Source organism: Equus przewalskii, chromosome 13 (genome assembly GCF_037783145.1).
Source record: "Equus przewalskii isolate Varuska chromosome 13, EquPr2, whole genome shotgun sequence".
Classification (NCBI taxonomy): Eukaryota; Metazoa; Chordata; class Mammalia; order Perissodactyla; family Equidae; genus Equus; species Equus przewalskii.
The window spans coordinates 38,836,698-38,857,795 of NC_091843.1; the positions used below are offsets into that span (position 1 = coordinate 38,836,698).

General features: G+C 40.1%; 1 protein-coding gene and 1 long non-coding RNA gene across 3 annotated transcripts in view; one reads left to right on the top strand and one right to left on the bottom strand.

The window, feature by feature from the left end:
* LOC103554378 (uncharacterized) overlaps positions 1 to 21,098 on the bottom strand; it is a 241,058-nt gene that overhangs the window by 153,435 nt on the left and 66,525 nt on the right. The window lies entirely within an intron of this gene.
* Positions 7,885 to 21,098, top strand: part of TRPC7 (transient receptor potential cation channel subfamily C member 7) — a 132,270-nt gene continuing 119,056 nt past the window's right edge. The window contains exons 1-2 of one of the 2 annotated variants that reach the window (XM_008525412.2): positions 7,885 to 8,117; positions 16,282 to 17,059. In XM_008525412.2, the coding sequence (XP_008523634.2) occupies positions 8,116 to 8,117; positions 16,282 to 17,059 (780 nt within the window). In that variant the 5' untranslated portion in view covers positions 7,885 to 8,115. The remainder of the gene's footprint in view (positions 8,118 to 16,281; positions 17,060 to 21,098) is intronic. The other variant, XM_070570943.1, reaches the window with a different exon arrangement.

Here is a 21,098-nt window from a genome sequence, read left to right on the forward strand (position 1 = left end):
ATCTCTCATGTTTCCTGGTACATAGGCTGGAGCAGAATCCTTAGATGTAGAATTTGTTGCCTCTAGAACCCAAAGAGGCCTACCAGTCATTTGTGCATCTTTCTTTGGGTAGGAGATTGTAAGACACAAAATTTGATTTTTACTTTGGGGCAGACATACCAGCATGCTCCTCATTCCTGGACCCCTAAAAGTTTTAGGGATGCAGAAAACCCATAAATCCTTATAGGTTTCATCTCCTACCTTCTGGAGTACACGTGTCTTACCAGGCCCTCCAGCATGCTGACCATCTCTTGTTCATTTGGCCCAGTCACCATAATATTATCAATCTAATAAATCAATATGATGTTCTACAGTATGCTCAGGCAGTCCAGGTCTCTTTGTTCTATATTATGACAGAGAGTAGGACAGTTCACATAAGTCTTTGAGCAAAACTGTAAATATATCCTGTTGTCTATTCCATTTGAATGATATCTGATCCTCTTTTATGATTTTGGATAGAAAATAACTATTTTCCAAACAATGACAACATATCTGAGTCCTATTTATCTACCTCAACAAAGATACCACATCTAGAACAGTGGCTTGATTGGGGTTACTATTTGCTTTACCTTGCAAGGGTCTACAGTTATCACCCTGGGGCCATGGGCTTCTGCAGGTGCTAGATTGACCAGTTAACTAGAGGTACCTTGGGGACTATTACCTTTCGTATCATTTAAATCCTAAAGGGTGCCATTAATTTCCACTACTTTCCTACTCCAGGATGTCATACTATTTTTTGCTTTACTATCTTGGCTGTGTATGGGGTATGGGAGATAGTTCAAGAGCCTTCCACTTGATTTTCCCTCCTGTGATAGTTCCCACACTACATGACTAGGACCCAATGTGGAGGTTGCACCAACTTCCAAGGACAGTCATGCATTGCTTAAAGATGGGGATACTTTCTGAGAAATGCATCATTAGGTGATTTCGTCGTTGTGTGAACATCATAGAGCATACTTAAATAAACCTAGATGATATAGCCTACTACACACTTGGGCTATATGGCACTAATCTTATGGGACCAGCATTGTATATACAATCATCATTGACCAAAACATGATTATGCAGCATATGACTGTATGCCAAACTCACTTAATATTCTGTGACCAGGGAAAGGGCCATCAGGTGGGCTTATGGACCCAGTGGAACTCCCGTAAGCTCAACCTTGGCAAGCACTCCATTTATTACTTGGTCACTATATGCTACCACTCTAACAAGGGGGTCATGATGAGGCTTTGGGCCCCTGGGTATTAATGTCAGCTAAGACCCTATGTCCAACAGATCTCAAAATACCTAAGCATTTCCCCTTTCTCTTGTCCCTAGTGCAAAGTTGTTCAAGTAAATGACCATAGGACTCTTTAGGAAAGGTCTAGAGGAATCATTGTCATGTAAAGACCCTAGGTGTTCTTTCTACTAGGAACTGACCCACCTCTTCAATCAATGGGTTCCAGACCTGAAAATGGGATCACATCCAGCAATTGAGCAAGGGATTGTGACTTTTTTTAAAGATTCTATTTTTTAAAACAGCTTTATGTTCGTAGCAAAATTAAATAGATGGTACAGAGAGTTCCCATATATCCCCTGCCACCACACATGCACAGCATCCCTCACTATGGACCCAATGTGGTCCTCCACCAAAGTGGTACATTTGTTACAACCAATGAACCTACACTGACACGTCATTATCACTCAAAGTCCACAGCTTACTTTAGGGTTCACTCTCGGTGTTGCACATTCTATGGGTTTTGACAATTGTAAATGACATGTATTCACCATTATAATATCACACAGAATAGTTTCACTGCCCTAAAAGTCTTCTGTGTTCACCCCTCCCTCCCTGCTAACCTCTGGCAACCACTGATCATTTTACTGCCTCCATAGTTTTGTCTTTTCAAGAATGTCATATAGTTAGAATCATATAGCATGTAGCCTTTTCAGATTGGCTTTTTTCACTAAATAATATGCATTTAGGATCATGTTTTTATTGAAGTAACACACCCTCAGCCTACTGGTCATTCTTTCTTGATTTCTCTATAGGCACAAACTGAATAGTATCTTAGTCATCTATGCATCTATTTTGTCCTTGGAGATGCTGTTTTCTATTAACCATTTCCATAACTCTGTGGTTATATCCTTTTGGCTCCCCTCCAGTCTTGCTGGTCATTAAAATATTTTAACAGCCTTGTTTAGAACATTTAAGTACCACCACCTGACCTCCATTGTTTCAGGGTTATCTCATGCCCATTTCTTTCAGTGGGCCAAGTTCTGTAACAGACTATCCTATTGTCAGCCCAGCCTACACTGAAAAATTTAGTGATATTGGTGCCCTTCTAGTCAGTGCATTTCTTATGCCTTTAGAAAAAGATGTGTCCTCCAGGCTCCATAAACATAATCATTTCACGGGCCTTTTAGCCAAACATATTAATCTCAGCATCCCCACATCTATAAGGTTTTTTATTCCCTTCCTCCATGCTCTGCCATGGAAATTCTGTCATTTCAACTTTTTGTAATGTGAGCCATTGTTTTTTTTCACATTTCCAGGGGCCATCTTAGTAGTAAGTTGACACTATCCCTTGGGATCCTTGACAAAATGTTAAATCCTATAATTCAAGAGAACATTTCCAAGTTAATAAACTCTTCACTATCCAATTTTTATTTCAGGCCCCCTTGATCAAGCATCCTCAGAATCCAGTCCCATACATACTCCTATGACTCCTTCCAGTATATGTTGACTAGTTCTTGCAGCTCCTTTGGAGATTGTCCATTTCCTGCCTTATCAGGCTCAGAACATCCTCTGCTGTATTATGAGTCTCTAAATATTAATGTCATCTCAGATCCTATGTACAAACTAACACTAGTTATAGGCCTTGTGGGCAATAGGGAAGATGGTGTGGGTCCTAGGGAAGGCATGTGATACTTCATGGATGAGAGGTCTATATAATGTCTTCCAATGTGGGATGATGGATATTAGCCCCTAATAGGAATGACTAGTCCATGTCTGCAGGCTCAGAGGGCTCAGAGATGTATGGGAACTCAAAATCTTCAGAGACATCCATGCAGATATCCTCATCCCATCAGAATCTTGGATTTTCCTAACTAAGGTGCTGACTGTGGCATGACAGACCTATTTTGGTTGGGCATTTAGTCATCTCTGAAATTCAGTCCTCTCAATAATAATTCCTAAACTTAGACCTTGACTTTCTCTACTCTACCACTAGAGTTTATAAGAGCTTTGTAGATAACCAAGAGGTCCTCTGGTTTTTACATCTGGATTTCAACTGCCTATTACACACCCTAAACTACTCGTTATCTTTCTGTTGGGCATCAGTGGCATTTAACAATAGCCATCCAATACCATTGTGCTTGTTATTACTATTTCTCCTTTAAATTTCAAATGCATGATACATCACACCTGCAAATGTATTCTCTTCCACCAGTACAACCTCCCCATTCAGCACATGTGAAAGTTTAGGAACTGGACCATCACCTTGTTCCAGGAGCTGTGTGTGCTCCACATATAACCAGTGATGGATTCTGCACCACTAGTTTGATGGTGGTGATCCAGCTTCAAACTCCATCTTACATCTACTTTCTCAAACCACACCTGGTACAAGTTAATCAGGTCAGATTTTCTGGAAGCAGACACTGAGACAGAGTTTGAGGTGAAAGGTACTTATTAGGGATCAACATTTATGAAAGGAAGAGAGCATTTAGAATTGGGCAGGAAAATCAGATTATGATAATTTGGCCAATATGGCAGTGAACTCTGGAATAAATATTGCTCATAAGAGTGTCCCTAAAATGGCCTGTAAACTCTAACCTTGTTCAGCCACCAGATATAGGCTGCCCAGGAAAAGATATGACCTCAGGTAAGGTGGCTCTTTGCAGCTGAGGCAGACCTTAAAGGATATGAAAGGTGGAGTCTATCAGTTGACTGCTATCCCTGCGCAAGTCCTTCCTTGAAAGATCTCCATGAATAAATAATTATTTCATATTAGTTTCTGTTTGATTTTTACATAAATCTTTAATAGATTACTGACTATTTATAGCTGATATAAATCCTATAAAGAAACAACCATTGAAATCCACAAAGTTACAGACCAAACCGGAAGATCAATAATTTTCCATAAATTGCATAAGAATGAATAGGATTAAATTAGCATTATTCTTACCATCACTTTGAGACATAGTGCCATTTCTAGTCACTCCCCACCTGTTTGTGAATAAAGACACAATTTTTCATGACTTGAGAACAGTCTAGAGGACAAAATTTTTACCAGATCTTGTGCTGACTCTGGAGAAGCATTGCTTCTCCATCAGCCAAGGTGAGAGAGATCCCCAATTCTTTCTGAATATGAACTTAATATAGTGGCTTCTGGCAATTTCAACCAGAATTTTTTTTTCTATGGGACGGATTTGCATCATGTTTTTAAGCCAAAAGTCTAAGAAGTCTGCTTAGTACATTGCTGTTTCTTTCCCGGAGAAATAGCCAGGTCTGTCCAGTAAGTGAACAAAGTAGCATGGGCTATTAAGAAACATTCTGTGAGGGGAAAAAAGTATAGAATCAGTGTTCCAAAGGATTCAGTCATTTGAAAAAGACTTTCATTTTCATGGCTGCAGTTTCTAACACAACCTAGTCTTGCAATAGACAGGTCAGGGCTTCTTCAAAGTGTGATTTATGAATCACCTGCATCAGAATTACCAGAAGTTCTTGGGAAAAAATACCAACTCTCTGTGGAAGGAGCACCAAACAGTTGTATTTTTATATTTTCAATAGGCTGGTTAGGTAATGAAGGAGCACACAAAGTCTGAGAACCACAGATCAATAGTATGTATGTTCACTGTTCGGTCATAGAATGAGTTGTTAAGCAATAATGAAAGCTGACACACACTGAGCTCTGACTACGGGCTGGGCATTGCTGTAAGCACTTTACGTGAGTTGTCTCATTTTATCCTCACTATAACTCCACAAGAGAGGGACTGTTATTACTTTCATTTTACAGGTGATAAAACTGAGGGAAACACTTGAAAAATGGAAGATTTAGAATTAAAACACGAGAAGTTTGAGCAGAAGTGGTGTGCACTCTACTGTGAGCCTAGGAGAAGACAAAGCTCAAGACCCTACACAGGAATCTTAGAGATCTATAGTCTTCTGAACTTTCACTTTGACAGCGAGGACCTAATTACTTCAGCGTTTTGACTATTGATCATATTTTGATATGGAGGTAACATTTTTAAGATTACAAGTATTTACCTATTGAACCAAATGTCATGTACGATATCCTCTAGAGTGATAAAGCTCTCTAATAATGCAGACAATGAGGCTGGATCCTTCACTAAACGTCATCTTATCCGATAACTTTTGAAGAGCTGTCTGGCCTGATTCTGACTTGTCTTCAGTTAATATATCTGTAAAATAATTAGCTCATTTCCTCCACATATATAACTGTTGTACCATCATTGGCACACTTTTAAAAATATGGTTTGTTTTTTAATGAGCTCATCATGAGTAGAAACAAGAACATAGTTCATGTCAGAATTTCATGAAAATATTCCCTTGGTTATTTGTTAAAAATAGAATATAATAAGACTTCATCTCTATCATTATAAACTAAAAGCCACAGCCCAGTATTCTTTTTTTTTTAGGAAGATTAGCCCTGAGTTAACATCTGCTGCTAATCTTCCTCTTTTTGCTGAGGAAGACTAGCCCTGAGCTAACATCTGTGCCCATCTTCCTCTACTTTATATGTGGGACGCCTACCACAGCATGGCTTGCCAAGTGGTGCCATGTCCGCACCTGGGATCCAAACTGGTGAACCCCGGGCCACCGAAGCGGACCATGCGCACTTAACCGCTGCACCACCGGGCTGGCCCCCACAACCCAGTATTCTTAAGAAAGCATTTTATAATTAAGAGTGTCTTATTCTATATTGCTTCACTAATAATTAAGATGAGGATCCAAATAGAAAAGATATTAGTGTCACAGCGATCTAACTTTGTGGTTGTCTAAGACATTTTTGTTGGCTTCACATATTTTGTTCTATACTTCAATGTAATACTTAATAGCTCTTAATTTGTTAACATTTTACTCAAATGAGTTAAACGTATTTGCTGCTGATTTTAATTAAAAATAAAATCCCGTTTTCCTTCAAGACTGTAAAATTTTTTAAAGTCTTAATTTTAAGCAAATTTCTTTTAAAAAAATATTTTATCCCGGGGCTGGCCCCGTGGCTGAGTGGTTAAGTTCACGTGCTCTGCTGCAGGTGGCCCAGTGTTTCATTGGTTCGAATCCTGGGCGCGGACATGGCACTGCTCATCAAACCACGCTGAGGCAGCGTCCCACATGCCACAACTAGATGGATCCACAACGAAGAATATACAACTATGTACTGGGGGGCTTTGGGGAGAAAAAAGAAAAAAAATTAAAATCTTTAAAAAAATATTTTATCCAGTAAAGCAAAATCATCAACATTGGAAAGCTTGTGTGGAGGCTTATAGGAATAAAATTAGTTTGTCGTCGTGCTTTTCAGAAAATTTTAACTAGAGAATTACTTTAACTTCTCTTGAGTAAGAAGGAGAGGAAGAACACTCAAACGTATTACGCACCACTTAAATGATAAGTCTTCCGGGTGCCTTGTAAATGTTATTTCAATTAATTATCACCACACATTTGGAAAAAAAGCATTACTACCCACAATTTACATATGAGGAGACTGAGATTCAATGAGGTTAAGTATTATTCCCAAGGTCAAACAGTTAACAAGTGAATGGAAATTCCAGGTCTTTACCCACACACCATGTTGTTTCCAGATAAAATGCTAGTACCATATTAATGAACCAATGCAATCTCATTTGCATATAAACCTAGAATGGCACTGTACAAAATACATTATAAGCCAACTCTTTAATCCTAAATATTGCATTTGCACACATAGACAGTCCTTACAGAGTTCACTTGTTAACCCATGAGTTAGTTTCAAAGAATAAGCACTCCAATTTATTGTCCAGTGACCCAGGTAGATCCTGGGAGTAATTCTGGTTTCTCTCACACAGGCAATATTTCAATTAAAGAAATTTCTCTCCAATGAGGCCATCAAAATACTTTAATGTTTAAGAATTGTAGACCATTTGTTAACCTAGCAATTGGTGAGGGTGGAGTATGGGAAAAATGGGTTTTTGCATTAGGAATTTTCTTTCAAAAATTGAAAAGTTACAAATGGAAAGCTAAAGCTTTTAAAGTCTGGTTATTAACATCAAACTTATTTATACCACTGACCTCTTCCTGATCCTAGACAATGCTAAAAGATCATGAAACAAAAGGGTACAGGTAGAAGATACATCACTTACGGAAGACAAAGGGGGATGTGACCTCAAAGCTTTCTAAAGGAAACCACTTTGGTCATTCTTCAGGTTACTCTGGTTTTAGTTTTCTTCTCAACTCCCTTTCTGTAAACACACACAGACACAACAGGTTGGAAACCAGTTCATTTCTCATTTTTCATTTATCTAAACAGATGAATATTCTGCCCCAGGAGACAGAACCTGCTACCTTATATAACTGAGGGGTGTGTGTTTGTGTGTGTGTGTGTGTGTTCGTGCGTGTGTGTGTGTGTGTTCTGTGCTGTCTGTGCTGTGCTGGGGCATGAGAGGGGGCAGGTAAAAATCCTGTAGAGCTATGGTAGAAAGGCAGAGTTGCTACCGTCCTTTCAAAGCTACTGTCTGGGAGAGGGGGTGGGGACTATAACCACCCATCACTACCCTGCATGCCAGTCTCACACACAGATCTTTCTTCGTCATGTTCCCTGGGAAATTTCCCCTAGATTAGGAAAGGGACCGTAAGGCGGGTCGGCCTCGGAAGGCGGGTTTTTACCATTGCAGCACAAAGGACAGCGGAGCGCGCTTTCACATCCTCACAACTCCACTCTCTCGACCAGCTCTCACTCGACCAGCTCTATACTTCAGCACCACGGAGAGCGGCATCTCCTCCGCTACCAACCATGGGGAGCCAGATTCCCAGGACTCAACACCGGATTCCGGTCATCTAGAGGAGCGACAAGTCTGCGTATTACACTCTCAATGTAAGCAGCTTTGATGATTCTTTCATATTGATTTTTTCAGCAGAGGTTGTTTTCTGGCTGAAATATGGAATTAAACTTTTATTTATTAGCACTCTCCCTCTTTTGCATTGCTCGGCTTTTTGGATATAAATCTGGATCAGAAATCTTTCTTATTTGTTGGGTTGATAGAGAATTTTTTTTTTCACTTTTCGTTGAAAGTCTAAGTTTACAAAGCCATTTAGAAATAAACAACTCATCCTGGTAGCTCAGTCCTTTTGTGCTGGAGCGCAGTTTTATTCCTAGAAGAGAATATGTGCCTTGTCTCTTCTCCTCCTACTTCACTGCTGATAGCCTTTTAATTCGATATTTTTTGTGGTTGTATTTATCTTAACACAAATATGGGGTAGGAGGAAGAAGAAGTCTGTATTCTAAAAAGTAGTCACCATTAAAGGATGATGGGTGAGAAGAAAGCAATTGCTATGTTTCTTTCCTCTTTTTTGTTGAAAATATGTCCTTTAGACACCCATTTCAACAAAACGAAAACGCTTTTAATAAGAGATGTAATCTGGGCAGGGTTTTGACACAAGCTTTGAAACTCTGGAAAACAGAATCTCCCTCTTTAAGTTTGAAGTTGTAATCACTTAAGTATGATTGAGTAGACATAACCAGGATGCTATTTTCATTCATTGTAATTTAAAGGCTTAATGGATTCAGGGTAGATTTGAAAGAGGCAATAATGATTGACCCTGTCTTGTGGCACTGAGTGAATTTTTGCCTCAGAATGCCACCTGCTGGTGGGTCCTATTTCTAAAGCACTGGGCACAAATCAGATTTATGAATGAATTCACATTTAATCCAGAATATTCATTATGGATATGATTCAAACTCACTCTGTAAGATCTTTTAAACAATGATATTGGTTCAATTATTTAACAACTTGCCAAGGTTCTATGTCACAATTATAATTTCATAAAAATTTATTTCCAAAAATACTCGCACCTAAGCTTAGGGGCATGTAGACCAGCTAACTCCTTTAGGCAGTAATTAACCCAGAAAAAAATCAGAACTATGTGGAGCCTCACTGAGGCTAATTTCGGATGCATGTGGTATTCTGGATGAGAGCTGCCAGGGATCTCTCGCTTAGGAAAAGCAATTGACATTTTCCCCAGATAAATATTCAGCATGCTTTTTTCAGTATTGTCATTTCACAACTTAAGAGTATCTCTTATTTTCTTGATGGTAGATGTTCACTTCAGACTCTTCTGTCACAGAGGTCAATGAAACAACTGAAAGGTTACACATATGTATTTTATTCCAAGACAAATCTTTGGGGGAAAATAATACGTAACTATTAGAACTTGTTGTTTCAACTCTATTGGGAGCTATACCCAGTGAGATATAGACATCAGGTTTCATAACTCCCCAGTTGCAAAAAGACAAGGATTTAAAAAGAAAGAAGAATAAAAGAAGCACACACAAAGCACTAGTTATACTTGGAGAGTTAATACGTAAGGTAGTTTGAAAATACTGAGAATAACTTCTTCTCAATGATATCATTTGATGAAAAATAAATTGCTGATAAAATCATTTATTAACATTCAGGAGTACTAGGTAATATTTTTCAATCCAAGATGCAATGGAAAAAAATATCCTGCATGTGCAGAACTGTTTGGAAAGTACACCGCAATATTGTAATGGATAAGCAGAAGGATATTTTGCATGTTTCCTGTAGAACCTCACTGGTGAGGTATATGAACTCATGTATATTCATGGGGTAAATAGGTGGATATCTTTTTTCTTTTATTTAAAATACATGTGTTGTACAAGCAAATTATTGTCGCCAGCTTAGGTGGGAACTTGAATGCTTTAGATCCACAATAATTATAATTATATTAAATTAAAATAGTTAATACTATCCAATGTTAGTACAGCACTTACTGTACTGCACTGTAATTTACATGCATTATCTCACTTCAACGTCAACAGAATAAGAAAGATGATACTTAGAAATAAGTTGGAAGCCTTTGGAAATACATAAAATTTTTCAGGAGTGTTTTAGAAAAGTGAGAATGCCTCAGTTTTCTGCCACAGTCATCCAAAGGGCTTAAAACACCTTCTGATATTGACTGTCTCATCTAGCAATTTATGGGCCATTATTTATAGCGGAGCTTACTGGAAACTAATTTTGCTTTAGAACTCATAACTTACTTAAAAAGTTGTCAGTTACAAATAGGAAATAGCAGTTACAGGATTACATGGCTCCTGTATTTGTAAGAAGGATGACACTGGTAAACACTAACATCTCTATTTTATTGGTCTTCTTTAATGACAAACCCAAATTCAAGTATTTAAGAATTAAGTTATTTGACCATGCACCAAATGCCAGGCATCAGGAGTACTAGGCAGCAGGTATATGCACCATACAAATAAATAATTTCCTGCCCTCAAAGATCCTGCAGTCTAATAGAAAAACTTACAGTCTAAAGAAACTTATAAAAAATGCAGGAGGAAGATGGATGGCAGCAGCATACCAGCCGAAAACATGGGCTTTGAAATCAGACAAATTAGACTCCTAATAGTGGTCTACTGTTAACAAGTTGTGCAGCCTTGGCAAAAGTGGACATTTATCTAGGCCTCATTTCATCATCTGTTAAGTGGGAATGACAGTAGCATCTATATCATATAGCAGTTTATGAGAATTCAAAATGATAATACACAAAAGTACTCAGCATGGTGCTTGCAACATGGTTAATGTGTAATAAATGTTAATCATTATGATTAGTCATCAAGGAGAATAGCTAAACTTATGATCTGTGTGAATTTAAAACAATAATTGATATAAAGTACTTAGCACAGTGTCTGGTACATGGCAAATGTGTAATATATGTTAACTATCACTATTATATAGTCATTTAGAAAAATAGCTAAGCTGAATATATTAGTGTAGAGTAAAACATAAGCCAATTTATAATCATTTACTTAAGTGTACTGATACGTAAGTTTTGATCATTATCATATGACATTTGTATAAGGCTTTCCAGTATCCAGGGCATTTGATATACATTATTTCAGCTTCACTGTGGTCCTGAGGCACATGGAGGATACATTTTATTATTCCCTTTCTATTAGTAAGAGAATTAAGGTTTAGGAGAAGACTCCAAATCACTTGACTATTTCATCACTGTTGCTCTTGACTAAACCTCAAAATATGTACACTTGGAGAGGATGCACAGACCAGAGGTAGGTTTTCCTAGGTGACTGACCTGACTCCTAGATTTCGTGTGGCTCTACGTTCAGTTCTGAAATGTGACAGACTGAATTGGTCTCAGACTGGGATAATTTCCATGGAGATCTATGGTGTATGCACCAATTTTCCAAAAGGGACAACAAATTTCTCTAAATAGACATTTTGATTAAGTTGCCTTTTTTCATCAGTAATTAACCACAATCCCTGTGTCCAAAAAGCTTTATGGTCGTGCTCATTTGCAGCTGGACTTAGGGTACAGAATTTATACTTTTCATGGATCACTGACATCTGGCTTCCTTCAACTAGTTGATGCATCTGTAAGAGCAGCTTGGTAAAAATAGCAACCAAAGGATCAAGAGGGAGTTTAATAATCAGTCCTCCTCTCAAATACGGTTTTGTTTCCATTGGAACCCTTCTTCTCAATGACATCAAATGTCAATGTATGCATTTATGGAAAATGAAAAACACAGTATCTTAATTGAGGTGTTTGATGAGTTTGATCACTCATTATCTCAATAATATATGCAAATAAAAAGGTATTTGCATTCAAAGTTCATTTTTAAGAAAAATATTAAAGTAATGGCAATCAAGTGCTAATTGCATTTTAGGAAGAATCATTTTCTTCATTATTGGCCCTAAAACTGTGATAAGATCTGCACTGTCCAGCAGAGCAACACATCTGATTCATGAGCGAGAGCTTTGGCCATCGGCTATTAGGGATCAAAAGACTTTATCTTTCTGACATATCATCTTTTGTGGATTTTTTCCAGCCCATATTAAATGTAGGGCTAAAGCCTACCTATAATGTCAAGACTGAATGGCAAGGACATGGTGGCTAAATATATTCATAGGTGTATAAATGTTTTAATGGGGGAAATAGGGAGAGCTTCATAAAAGGGTGAAAATTTTCAGCTATAAGATGAATAAGGTCAGAAGATCCGATGTAATACATGGTGACTATAATTGATAACACTGTATCATATAATTGAAATTTGCTAAGAGAGTAGAACTTAAATGTTCTCACCAAAAAAACATATACATATAAATATGTGAGGTGATGGATCTGTTAATCAACCTGATGGTGGGATTCCTTTCATGATGTATGCAGACATCAAATCACCACAATGTATACCTTAAATATTTTACAATTGTATTTGTCAATTATATCTTAATAAAGCTGAAAAATAAAATAAATGTTTAAAAACCATCATTACAGGGATATTAGGGTAAGAGAGAGTCAAAGCTAATAAGAAGCTCTCAGTGAGGTTAAAAGGCCTTTGTCAATAGCTGAATCACTTCCTGTGGCTCCAGGGTCTGCTTTGAAAAGCCCTCCGGTGCGAGCAATTTCATTGAGTAGTGTATCCCACTATATGCTTATAGGCATACATGACTTCAAGGCCCATAAGGTTTCATCAATGCCAAATTCTGCCAAGAAAGGAGCAGAACTGATATCCAAATGTATCCCCAAAGCTGAGGTTTTAAAGCCTGGGAAAGAGAGGCTTGTTTCTTACTACATCTGGGTGTCTGCTTTCAAGGTCATTCAAGAAAATGCATGTCAAGTGATGAGGACACTTTAACTTCTGACAAATACCAGCCATACGTGTATTTTTTTGATAAAACATAATTGTTATGGAAGCATCATGGTTTATATGATGTGCTACTCTTGTGCAGATAATTATTTGCGCTAAGGTCTAGTCACTTTGCTTCACTTACCTCAGTTTCTCCACCTAAAATATAAGAATGCTAATACCTTGTTTTTTATGTTTGTTTGTTTAATGAGGGGAATTAACAAATGATGCTTTAACATCCTTTAAGCTTGTAGGCTGCAGCGCCTATGATATTCCTATGGACTCTGAATTTAGATAGGGTATTTATATGTTCCTTGTGAAACGCTTCTCTGCTCTGACTTGGTTCAGTAGTTATATTTCCTTTGAATTAATCTCTCCATGGCTTGTTGCTGTGTAATAGCTGTGTACTCTTGACCTTGAAGTCTGACCTATTCTCCCTCTTGAGCAGACCTCTAATGAAAAAGTGACATGGAATCAAGCTCAATGCCAATTCCTTCTAGGATAGCTGACGTTTCATCTCTGGCGTACTGCTCAGATGCTCTTGAGTGGAAACTGCCTCTTCTTGGGTTGAGTTGTGATAGCTAAGTCCAGAGAGGTGCTCCTGAGAGGGGTAGAAGCCTCAACATAGGACAGGCTGAGTAATTCCATTAGAAAGATTACTAGTCTTTTGTGGGCTCAATTCCCTGCTGACTGTTTGCACCTAGATGACAGACCTTGAAACTGAGTTTATAACATCCTCTGAAACAAGCCCTTTGGCAACACAAATGAGTAAATTGCTTAGCTTTCAACTCAGTCTTTTCCTCGCCTTCTGAAATCCTATAATAATAAATGCCTGCATCCTATTTATGAGTCCCTCTCTCCTGTAAAGATCTTTGTTGGACTCCCAATAAACAGTCCCAATCTGCTTCGGCATCAGTGAGCAGCCTCTCTCCCTGGAATGATAGTATTGTTGAGAGAAACTGGCTCAGAAGGAGCTTATCAACTTGAATCCTGAGAATCTTTTTCCCAGAAATCTCTTACCAAAGTGTACTTTAGAAAAGTGGATGGCAGTTCAGACACTCTTCCTAAAGGAGCACAGAGCTCTTTAATCAGGATTTATGACCCACAGTTGCCTTTTGAGGGAGTTGCCCATAATTATTCCTTCTACTTTTTGCAGATGAAGAAACTGCTCCCCTGAATAATTTAGCAGCTTCTCCTAAGAAGTGTGACTCAGGCCTAGGCAGGATTAGAGTACAGATTCTGACCTCCAAGTCTTTGCTCTGTACTAGATAGGGCCCCCTAAAGGAGCTAAAACCAAAAAGGTTTGAGCAGGTCAAAAGGAAAAATGAGCAGAAACCTAAATGGAGCCCAAAATTTAAAATCTCAAAACACTCAGTTTAACTTAAAAGACTTCCTCTGCGATTACTTTTGTTTGCTTGCTTGTTACAATTGGTTTAAGTGAAGTACTGAGTATTCTTAATGCATGGAGACACGATCAGTAACAACAAGACAACTGGGAACGTGGAAAATAGATCAAGACAAATCCCCAAGTACTTACTCTTTAGAACAGATATTCCCTTTTTGAAATGTATGCCACTCATATTGTTCAAATAATATTTACTAGATTATTTAATATATAATAGATTTATTATAATATAATATAATATAGTATAATATATAATAGGTTTATTAGTTAGAATAGAAAAGGAAAATAGAAGATATGGGTAGGGGCAATTGGAGAATCAGAAAAGCTTGAGATGTTCAAGTTTGTAAAGAGTTAGGGGACATCTGGTCCAGCCTCTCTATTTAACAGTTAAAGCATCTTGAGCTGGGGACCTGCTCAAGGTTTCAAGGCTAGCTGGAAATGGGGTATCCAGCTGAAGCTCAAATTACACTATAGCTGTTATTCTCTTAGTCCGGCATTTTAAGATTTTTTATTTTTTTCCTTTTTCTCCTCAAAGCCCCCTGGTACATAGATATATATTCGTAGTTGTGGGTCTTTCTAGTTGTGGCATGTGGGATGCCACCTCAGTGTGGTTTGATGAGCAGTGCCATGTCCGCGCCCAGGATTCAAACCAACAAAACACTGGGCCCCCTGCAGCAGAGCGTGTGAACTTAACCACTTGGCCATGGGGCCAGCCCCTAGTCCGCCATTTTAAAATCCTGCAAACTAAAGGTTAGGTAACTTGTCCATAGTCACGAGGCTGGCAAAAGGTGGAGCCAGGATGCCTGCTCCAGACCTTTTTGACTTCAAATCCTGTTCTTCAGTCCCACTTGTCTCAGGATCTTCATCTGAGATAAGGATAATAATAATATCTACCTTATAGTGTTGACACAAGAACTACACAAGTAATATATGTGAAGTATATTAACTTCTTGGTATAGTTCCTGGCATACAGTAGGCACTTAAGAAATGTTAACTGCTATTATTAGTAGGACTAGTATTACCTCCACACTATGCCACAATGGGAAACAACGACAAGTTAGAAATAAACCCAACATATCAATTGACCTATTCCTCCATCCATGTTTGATCTTAAGAAGCTATGACTGAATTTCCTCAGAAGGGCTACTTCAGTGGTCAACAGTAAGTAGCAATGAGTCTAGGCCTGCTCCCTGCCACATCTTGCCCCTTAGTCGGTGCTTAGGCTGCATGGGGACCAGAAAGGAAGCATAGTCCCCATATAACATAGCACTAAATGTAGAAACAGAGGTATGTGGCCACACTTGCCTGTTACTGCAGTTTTGTCATAATGCAGGGAGCTCAGTGGTGACACACCTGAGCCAGTGGCAGCAGTGTCTGTGGTGGCCACCTCTATGGCAGTGCCCTTGGAGAACTAGGCATACCAATAGGCAGGAGGGGACAGAATAAAGCCAACAGTGACTGAACACTTTCTATATGCACATCACCTCATTAATCCTCTTATGGCGTCGATGGCACACAAAAAGTTACCCACATTGTATAGGTAAAAGCGCGGAGAAGCACTGTACCAAAGCACAGGGAAGTTAAGTGACATGCTCAACTTTGCACAAATGGAAATAAAACCCGCAGCCCTTGGCCTGTTTCCACCACATCACTACCGCACACTCTCCACCTCCATCTCCCATTACGTTCCAAGCAAACCCACACTTCAGCTCTGCTGCCACTCCTCCACCCAAGGGGCACAGATGCTGGATAACTAAGCCGATATTCTTCTTTTGAATAAGAATAGTTCAGGTTATCCAATTTTTCTTAATCTCAATTATAAGCTAATGATTTCTAGGAAAATTTCATAATTTCTCATAAGATTTCAGTCATGACTTCCTTGTTTATCTCAACAATTTTTGTTTGCTCTGCCCTGGGGAACCCACAAACAGAGTAACCCAGCATCTTTGCCTTGTCACCCCACAGGCTGGGGAGCAACGCCTTCAAAAACATGCAGCGCAGGCACACGACACTGAGGGAGAAGGGCCGCCGCCAGGCCATCCGAGGTCCCGCCTACATGTTCAACGAGAAAGGCACCAGCCTGACGCCTGAGGAGGAACGCTTCTTGGACTCAGCCGAGTATGGCAACATCCCGGTGGTCAGGAAAATGCTGGAGGAATCCAAGACCCTCAACTTCAACTGTGTAGACTACATGGGGCAGAACGCGCTGCAGCTGGCGGTCGGTAATGAGCATCTGGAAGTCACAGAGCTGCTGCTCAAGAAGGAGAACCTGGCGCGGGTGGGGGACGCGCTGCTACTGGCCATCAGCAAGGGCTATGTGCGCATTGTGGAGGCAATCCTCAACCACCCGGCCTTTGCGCAGGGCCAGCGCCTGACGCTCAGCCCGCTGGAGCAGGAGCTGCGGGACGACGACTTCTACGCCTACGATGAGGACGGCACGCGCTTCTCCCATGACATCACACCCATCATCCTGGCCGCCCACTGCCAGGAGTATGAGATTGTGCACATCCTCCTGCTCAAGGGCGCCCGCATTGAGCGGCCCCACGACTACTTCTGCAAGTGCAACGAGTGCACCGAGAAGCAGCGGAAGGACTCATTTAGCCACTCGCGCTCCCGCATGAACGCCTACAAGGGACTGGCAAGTGCCGCCTACTTGTCCCTGTCCAGTGAAGACCCTGTCCTCACCGCGCTGGAGCTAAGCAACGAGTTAGCCAGACTAGCCAACATTGAGACTGAATTCAAGGTAACTCTCCCACCCACCAACCCGCAGGCAGGTTTGCCCGGTGGGCTCTTCCAGGTGTGTCCAGTGGCCAAGTGGGCTGTCTTCCAGTCTAACACAGGGTAAAGGCCTTGGGGTCTTGCAGTTCGGCCTCATGGGGGACGATTAGCACTTCTTCAACCCGTGTCAGGTGTAGGCCTGAGGGAAAAGCAACCCATTAGGTAGAATATTTGAAACCACGTAAATGTGGTGATGAGGTGACTTAAGTACAAATCCATGCAGTAAAAGACAAGCAGCACACAGGCGGGAGGAGATTGTGGTTCTGGCAGAAATGCCTCAGCTCTGCCCCAGGGAGCTCAGGAGTGCCTGGGATGCCTGTGGTTGTTTCCCAGTCCAGGTCTTGGACTTCTTGATTGTCTCACCTGTATGATTTCAATTTGTCTGGTTCACCTCTCAGACTGTGTTGATCCTAGATCGTCTCATATCTAATGCTAGAAAGACTTGGCTGCAACCTTTCACAACTTAGCAAGCTACTACTATTGTCCTGTCAAAGGGCTGAGGAGGAGATACATGAAAATGGAAATAAAGCTGTCTCTGTAGAATTGAGTTTGGCATCCCAGTAGATGGGCCAATGGCACAGCCCTGTAATTCAGCCACCCTGCACATACCTGGACCTACGAGGCTAGCTCATGAGACGGGGACCCATCTCCAAAGTCCATTATTCAATAGTAGTCCTGTGCTTTTACTGTCAACTGAGACTTCCCTTGAAAGAGAAGACTGAGACTTAATTCTTTTGACACAGTGTTTAATAATAATTAAGAGCAAACATTAAGTGGGCACTTACCATATGCTGAGAACTAATTGCCTTACCCATATGCTGTTGTTTAATCTCCTCAACAACCATTGCTATGGGTACCACTATTATCCCCATTTTATACAAGGGCACAGACATAGAGAGAGATCATATAGCTAGTTAGTAGCAAAACAATTATTCTAATCTAGGCATTCAGACCCCAGAACCAGTTCTTAGCCATTCCAGGAAATTATGAGTCAGAGACCTTGTTCATCCCTTGGGCTTCTCAGAGTTTCATTTGTCTTTATCTGAATGATGAAGGGATTCTACACTGCAGAATGTGTGGCTGAAAGAGTAGAAACTACAACTTGGCTCACAATTTCTCACCCTGCCTTTCAATCAGAGCCTATGATACCATGGAGCATACAAAGAGGTGTCACATACAGGGCTGACAATGGAGCTGAGGAAAGATGTCACCTGCAGGAGAAAAGTTTATTGTCCAAACAAGACGTCAGTGCAAGAGCTGCCCCTACACAGGACCCAATTAGGTAGCCAAGGATGGGTATTAACTCACAGCAAAGGAGGCCCCATGGACCATGTTGTTCAGGGACATCTCAAAGGAGGAAACAGAATTAGGCTGGGCCTTGCTAAGCAAGAAGAATTGGATCAGTGGGAAGAGAAAGGTCAGCATTTTGAGGAGGCAAGTGAAGGTGAGGTCTAGAATGGCCCACAGCAGGCAGGGGACCGATCAGAAGCTCCATGTGACTAGAATAAAGACTTCCTCTAGGGGGACGCAGGGAAGAATGCTAAAGAGATGAGTTGAGGGCAGATCTCAGAGGGCCCTGCGTGTCATGCTGAGCACTATGAATATTATCCTGTAGGAAATGGCAAGCCACTAAAAGTTGGTGCTTAGGGAACTAAAATGATGAAAGCCACGGTTCTGGAAATTTACTTGACTGGTAGGTAAGATGAATCAGAGGATTTAGATGTGAGGCACTGGGACCAAAGATGGGGACAATTTAGTTGTGCGTGCATGAAGCCATGGAAGCCTGTCTATAGGAATGGGATCACCATAGCCAAGTTCAGAAAAGCCAGGCCTGCAGGAAGTTGCAGGGCACTGCAAATTGTGAATAGATGAAGAATTCTATAATTAAACTAACGTTACCCCATCAGCTCCCCCATCTTGGACCCATCTACTGAATTAGAGCCACTTCCCTAAATCCTGCATTGTTCATAGCCTCATCTAGAAAACCTGATGGATGTAGATGTAGAGATCACCCAAAGAAGCTCCCAAGGAATGGAGCTACTGGCTCTTCTTTCCTTGTTTCTGTACAATAAACTCCTCTTACCAACAATATGGCCAAAGATGTCCCAAGGAAACTTGGTGGAATTCTGTTTGTTCCCTGGGCTTCAGACTGAATCACCACAGGCCATGTAAAAGAAATGGCTAAGCCAATTAATTTAGATATGTCTAGCCAAGAAAAAAAAATTCAAGCAAAAATATTTTTTGGATCAGATTATCTGGATAATTGCACGATTGTCTACTTATCTGGAATCTGGGAGCATGCCAGCCTTACTAAATAAAATGATGCTAGACTAACATTTGGAATTACATCTCAGCCATTTGTTTCCTTTACTAAAACCCCAAATCTGGCATATTTCAGTATATATAATATCTAAAACTGGAAGTTTGTTGAAAGCATCTACTATGATATTTTGATTTAAAAAGTAGATTATGAAAATTGTGGACAATTAAGAACACTACTAACAATATGACAAATCCTTTCTACAATGCAATGATTTACTCAGAATAAGAGTTAGCATAAATACATTTGCTGGTTATTAACATCCCCCTAGTTACCTTTGTTTGAAATAATGTCTTTCAGATTGTCGACAAATGGCGCATTATAAATTAACATAAGTGTTCCTTTAGAACTTTATTACTTATTCAACTATCCTTGTATATGCATTCCTGACATTGTAAATCTTCTCAGAGAGAAGAGCAACTTAACAAGAGGGAAGTCAAATATAATAAAAGAACAAAGAGCAAGTGTATGTGTTCTAAAATGCACTCTTTAGAAGTGTGTTCTGCTTTAAAGGGGCTACCCATTGCTGGCTATAGCCATGTGTTATGGAGATGATCCAATGCCATCAACTGCGTAATAAAGCTATCAGGTTCTCACTGGAGACGTCATATGTCATCCTCCAGATCCTCTAAAACACTCATTCTGGGAGTAACTCTTCCTGACTAGAAAACATCATGCATGAAAACCTGGATTCAGTTGTCCAGGCTATTGTTTTTAGAGTCATTTTATCACTAGAATAGACTCTAGTCACTAGTAAGATGTACAGCCAATGTCAACGTCTTCAGTAAATTGTGGCTGGTGTCAGATGCCTGCTAGCAAGCCATTACTTTTGGGTGGAAATTATGCAGCTGTTCAAAGATTTTCTTATGTCTCTCTAATTTTCTTGGGTCAAAGGTATTAAAACTCAATGTGGCCACTGAGGCCTTCCTAGTGCCTTGAATGGTGCCCAGTAATCCAGTAAGTATTCTATAAATACTTGATGAAGGGAATGAAGGAAATCCTAAAAGGATAATCATTTCAACTGATGAAGCAAGTGATCACTTTTATCTATGGTTTAAACTCTTCCTACACATATGGATTTAGTAGAGCTATTTGACGGGTGTGGTGAAATGGGATGGTTAAGGGGATAAAACCAACATACACTAAATAACTGCAGACCAATCATATGCCGCACTGTATGGTGCCAATGGCCACTAAACACCTGGAGGGCACAGGGTCTCTTCTTGGTCTTGCCCACAATACCTAACATGTGGAGTCTGGGAGTACTGCCCACAAATGACATTTTGGTTGATTGGTTACCTATGCAGTAGGAGATAGAGAAGGGGAAGATCGGAGTGGGACAGACTATTCAGAGGCATTCCATCTTGCTGGAATGGGCTCTCTCTTTGTAGAGCCACGGGGAGTAGCATGGGAAAATAAGGAATTTTTCTATCTCAGTTCAATTACAGCTTCTGCCACCAAGAACACAATAAGGTCTCAACATTTCTCTTGAATTAGTCTGCTTGATTTTCTTCACTGGTCATCCTTCTGATAAAATTGCTCCAGGTCCCTTTATTTTGCTGGTGTCTTCCCAGTCAAATTCCTGGGCTTTCTGTCTATGCACGTTGTTTATCTGTGGAGCTGTTGTTTCAAAAAGATTATGGGTGTTAATCTTTCTTCCAACTTAGAGTTATGCCAAGAGCAA